The 6225-nt window shown below is 35.8% G+C and overlaps 1 protein-coding gene across 1 annotated transcript; it reads left to right on the top strand.

Annotated features, from left to right (window-relative positions):
* The first annotated feature begins 505 nt into the window (after positions 1-505).
* Positions 506-4804, top strand: LOC135217403 (hemocyanin subunit-like). The gene is made up of 3 exons (XM_064253243.1): positions 506-632; positions 2470-3993; positions 4274-4804. The coding sequence occupies exons 1-3, from the start codon at positions 569-571 to the stop codon at positions 4711-4713; spliced, it is 2028 nt and encodes a 675-aa protein (XP_064109313.1). The 5' UTR covers positions 506-568; the 3' UTR covers positions 4714-4804.
* Positions 4805-6225: the final 1421 nt, after the last annotated feature.

The raw sequence follows: 6225 nt of genomic DNA, 5'->3' as shown, positions 1-6225 counted from the left end.
TAGGTACATTTTTGTAGGCCGCTTTTAAAATATTTTCTTTAATCCAACTGCAAACTAGTCATAGTGCAAATTCATTGCAAGATTTTTTTTTTGCCATGGTGAAATAACTCGTCTGATGATTAATATTGTTTTCTGATATTTATAGTTCACCACTTGGACGAAAATATGTTCCACTTTTATAGATTCAGAGGCAACTGGATATGAATCAAAGGCAAATCTCTTTCTTTTTTAATTACTAATTGGCCCTTTGAGATATTTCAGGGGAATTTAACTGCAACATATGTATACATTTAATGAACTTCGACTGGTCTGTGAATTTGTTAATGTTATCTCGTCATCCCCAAAGGTAACAACTACTGATAATAAAACTTTGCTTTTTTGCGCGGGGAACCCAGTTAGCATGATTAAAGTCCAAAAGAATGTTGCAATGGTTTTGTTGGGGGTGGTGTGGTTGTTTGGGGGTGGGTGGGGGGGGGGGGCGGGGGGGGGGGGGGTGCGGGAGGTACGACCACCTGTCAGTCTGGTATATAAAGGCCTCTGTTGACGATCATCGTTGCGCTCAGTCATCATGAAGTCGACCCTACTCCTCTTGGCCGTGGCCGGCGCTGCCCTGCTCTCCGTTGCTTCTGCTGGTGAGAAGAGCTCAGTTTTTACTGTCAAAATTTCGTGAGAAAGAGCTTTAATTGAAGTGAGCATCACGGAAGTAAAGCTCAGGTGGTGAAAGAGTGCTGTAATTCTTAGTAATTCTATCCAAATTATGAAACCATTGAGGAACTTGTTATTTTCCGAATTTAATAGACATTGTCACCTCGGAGGTGCAATTCAGGAGAGGCTTTTTTCCAATTAATTCTCGATTTTATTCCCACAAGAATGAATTCAATGTGTGTTTCTTGGATATGAGAATATGATAGGAAGTTGTATTTCATTCTAAATTTTCAAGTTTGATACTTTATTTCCCGTGATTTTGTAGCCTACCTGATTGTCAATTATACATTGTATTTTTTCATAATAATGGACGATAGTCTATTTTACTGACCACATACAACTTCACCATAGGCCGTATTCTTTGAGCCGTAACACCATCGTTATTTTTCATTGCAGAAGAACAGTCAAGAGCGTATTGGGAATCCTCTTCAAAGGTTCCTTCAGAATAATGCTTTCTTTTTTCTCTACGGATAATCTCAAAGAATCGGATGGATATCCGGATCAAAATGGTGCAAGGTCAAAAACCATCCCTTATAAAACTTACATAGTCCGGCTTTGGTTCAATTCGGTCCAGTAGTTACGCCGTCTATAACGAATAGGCATACAAACAGACATACAATACATACATACATAGTCCGACCGTCAGCTTTATGTATAAGATTAAATCTAACGTAATGTTTCGCTTTTATCTGTTATATCATGAGTCAAAGTCTGCATAATTTTCACTTATTGAAAACTTATCAATATTTGTACATCCATATGTAATGACCTACTTCAAACGGTAGTTAAAAGCATCATTCAAAATAATGGGTTTCGGTCAAGCACTCTAGTCTACGAAGATATTAAGGAAACATTTCGTACTTTTGCATATAGAACTACATAGCATACAGAACGAAAATACGTTTCTACCCAAATTTTCATTATTGTTTTGTAGGACTTATGTGAATCTTGAGTTTTGCATTGTGAATGTCATTAATTAATAATGTCTATAGATTTTTTACACATTCTCCTGTATAACATTTTTTTTTTTAAACTAAAGTCATATATTCATTATGAATTTACATGGAAACACCAATTACCCTTATAAATGGTAAATAATTAGGTTGTCTTATTTTTTCCTTAGCGATAATAAGGCGTGATCCGACCTCCAGCTTATAGGTATCCGTGTAAGATTTTCCCATCATGTATAACTTGTGAACATTAGATTTTTAACTTGACATAAATTAAAACGTGATAAATTTCTGGTAAGATAGATCCTTGTTTCACCACAGAAAATTAAAAATATATGTTTTATATTTTGTTGGAAATAATTTTTTTGTTCTGTTTAACATCCACATTATTTATCTTTTACATTTTCATTCTCATAAATAAATCATTAATATCCTATCCTAAAATTTATCTATCTTTAACTCAACGCGAAACACTTTTCGCAGACTTTTTTAGGCTTTCCTACAATCGCCAACAACAACAACAAAGTAGTTTGTAGGCTTACTCACCGAGTAAGTGTAAAAACCTTTCTAAACAGACTCGCAGGGAGAAGAAATTCACCTTATATCTTATTCAATTGTGTGGATTAATTGTTTCAATAAATATAGCAATATAATGATGATTACACATTAGAAAATTTTATTTTTAAAGTCAAATAGATTTTGAAAGAAAAACATGAAGCTATTGTCAATTTTACAAGTGTCAAAATAACAAAAACATGACGCCCAAAGAATTTGTACTGATTCTTATCATTTGCTTTCTCTCACAACTGTGTAGATGTTTCCAACGCTCAGAAGCAACATGATGTGAACTTCCTCCTGTGGAAGGTCAATGAGAACCTACGTGACGAAAAACATAAAGAATATGCCAAAACCTTCGATCCAGAGGCCGACAAATCCCACTATTCAGATAATGGAGAAGCTGTTCACCGCCTTATGAAAGAGCTGAAGGATAACCGACTGCTGCAACAAAAGCATTGGTTCTCCCTCTTCAATGACAGACACCGTGAAGAAGCTATTATGCTTTTCGATGTCTTCATGCATTGCAAGGACTGGGAAACAGCTGTCAAAAATGCTGCCTATTTCCGTGATCGCATGAACGAGGGAGAATTCGTATATGCCGTTTATGCTGCTGTCATCCACCATCCACTGGCTGAACATGTTGTCCTTCCTCCACTCTATGAAGTCACACCTCACATGTTCACCAACACCGAAGTCATCCAAGAAGCCTATGCAGCTAAGATGAGACAGACACCTACCAAAATCAAATCAACCTTCACAGGCACAGCTAGGAACAAGGAACAACGTGTTGCCTACTTTGGAGAAGACATTGGCATGAATACCCACCACGTTTTCTGGCATTTGGAATTCCCATTCTGGTGGCAGGATTCTTATTCTCATAAGCTTGACCGCAAGGGAGAAAATTTCTACTGGGTACATAATCAGCTCACTGTCCGTTTTGATGCAGAGAGAATTTCCAACTACTTGGAGCCAGTTGAGGAACTGCATTGGGATAAACCTATTCACGATGGATTTGCTCCTCATACCTCCTACAAATATGGTGGAGCCTTCCCCTCTCGTCCTGATAACGTTGAATTCGAGGACGTCGATGGTGTTGCACGTGTTAGAGACATGATCATCATTGAGAGCCGTATCCGAGATGCCATTGCTCATGGCTTTATTATCAAGGAAGACGGTTCTCACATTGATATCATGAATGACCGTGGTGCTGATGTTCTTGGTGATGTAATCGAGTCTTCTTTGTACAGCCCCAATGCCCAGTATTATGGAGCTCTCCACAACACTGCCCATATTATGCTTGGTCGTCAGACAGATCCCCATGGAAAATATAACATGCCACCAGGTGTCATGGAACACTTTGAAACCGCCACTCGAGATCCTGGTTTCTTCCGCCTCCATAAATATATGGACAACATCTTTAGAGAGCACAAAGATTCCCTGCCTAGCTACACCTTTGATGAATTAAATTTCGAAGGAGTACATGTTACTAATGTTGCCATTGATGGAACTTTGGAAACTTACTTTGAAGATTTTGAGTACAGTTTACTCAACGCTGTAGACGACACTGAAGAAATAGCTGATGTTGATATTGATACATATGTGCCCCGTCTAGACCACAAAGATTTCTCATACAACATTGAAATTAACAATGAGAAGGGATCTGAAACTTTGGCAACTATTAGAATATTTGCTTGGCCTCATCAAGATAACAACGGTGTAGAGTTCTCCTTCGATGATGGCAGATGGCAAGCCATTGAGCTCGACAAATTCTGGGTAAAATGTGAGTACTTTTTTATGTCTATATATATATATATATATATATATATATATATATATATATATATATATATATATATATATATATATATATATATATTAGTACCATGTATAAATTTGGTTACAAATTAAAATTTTCATTTAATAACATAATTTTATTGTAATTATGGTAACAATGACTACAATTGTATATTATCTTAAATGTCATAATACCTTATTTTAGGAGCAGTACACGTTTTATTAGTTAGTTTAATGAACTAATTCATTACTTTTACTCTGATCAGTGTCTCCTGGAAACAACAACATAGTCCGTAAGTCCGCTGACTCTTCAGTCACTGTGCATGACGTCCCCAGCTTCAAAACACTCATGGAGAAGACTGAAGCTGCTCTGTCAAGTGGAGGTGACCTGGATCTTCATGAATTTGAAAGTGCCACTGGCCTGCCAAATCGTTTCCTCCTGCCCAAGGGTAACCAAAACGGCATGGAATTTGATCTCCTTGTCTGTGTTACTGATGGTGAAGCTGATGCTGCAATGCCTGATCTCCATACCAAGGATGACTTCATGCACTATGGTGTCAATGGAGTGTACCCTGACAAGAGGCCTCATGGTTACCCATTCGATCGCCACGTTGAAGATGAACGCATCTTCGAACAAGTCACCAACTTCCATCATTCCCATGTGAAGGTTTACCATCATGGTGAACACATTCACCATCATGATTAAACTATAAACTAATTTTCCACATGGCTGATCAGACTAAGAGATCATTATTATAGCAATGGAGGCAAAAGAAATAAAGTTTATTGCAATATAATTATTTTTTAATTCACATTTCCTTGATATACAATCAAACTCACTCCAAACACAAAATATATATATACATATATCTATATCTATCTATCTATCTATCTATCTATCTATCTATCTATCTATCTATCTATATATATATATATATATATATATTATATATATATATATATATATATATATATATATATATATATATATTATATATATATATATATATTATATATATATATATAATATAAAACCATCAGAAATCGACTTACTTTGTTAATATACAACAAGCTTATAATAGAAATACCCATACATAAAGCAAAGAGCATTTTTTACAAGCCCACAGAAATTAAAGAAACTAAAATGCACAAACAAAATTATAATCCCTCACAGGGATAATTTAGGAGAGATCACACAAACCTTAGGTCAACTCAATCCTTTCCTCTTCACTTATCCAAATTCATTGGGGAAATCCTTAATAAACGTTCAGCAGAAACCAATTTCTAAAGATAAAGGGGTTTATGAAATCAACTGTAGGGATTGTGATAAGTATACTATGTATTTGTAGGAAAATCTCTCTCAGAAAGATTAACTCAACATAAACGCTCAGTTTGAAATGGACAACATAGTTCGGCAATTTTCCATCATATTACTAGCACAAACCATACCATAGATTGGGACTCATCCCAAATTTGATACAAGAGCAGCTGTTGATACAAATGTCAGATGGTAGAATCTTTTCTGATAAAACAACAAGATAATAGGATCAACCTTTCCAATGGAGCTTGCGACTCTGACTATATGGATAATATCTTCCTTAAGGCAGTGATGAAGCAGATTAAAAGAATTAACAGAACCAATGTTGTCTTAGTGGTGACCCCAGGCATCACCTAAGGTAGGGGTGGATGCACTCTTGGACTCCGAGTTCGACTCTAAAGACTAAAAGTCTTTTATGATCTAATATACTACATAATCACATATTATTACATGGGAAAAAAATTCAAATAGCACCATAGTAGGATGAAACTTAAGTACAATTGCCTTATTTATATATATATATATATATATATATATATATATATATATATATATATATATATATATATATGCTTGCATTTTTGTTTGTTTATATAGGATTGTGGGGAATGGCAATTGACCAAACAAGTGGCAATGATCGATTAGTAGATCCCAATCGACTGTTTCGCCACCTCAGACCTGAGGGCATATCTCCCACTATATAGTTTGCATATGTATTTTTTTCTGTCATTCACTACTTGATCCGGGTGGAAGTTAGTCCACCGAAATATAGTCATTAGCTTTAAACCAGAGTGTTTTAATGGGCGTTTTATACTTGAGACGTTTTAACAGAATTTATTCCCATACACACATACACACACACACACACACACATTCACACACACACACACACACACACAC

This window comes from Macrobrachium nipponense, chromosome 7, assembly GCF_015104395.2.
Source record: "Macrobrachium nipponense isolate FS-2020 chromosome 7, ASM1510439v2, whole genome shotgun sequence".
NCBI lineage: Eukaryota > Metazoa > Arthropoda > Malacostraca > Decapoda > Palaemonidae > Macrobrachium > Macrobrachium nipponense.
This window is presented reverse-complemented; position numbering and strand designations above follow the sequence as displayed.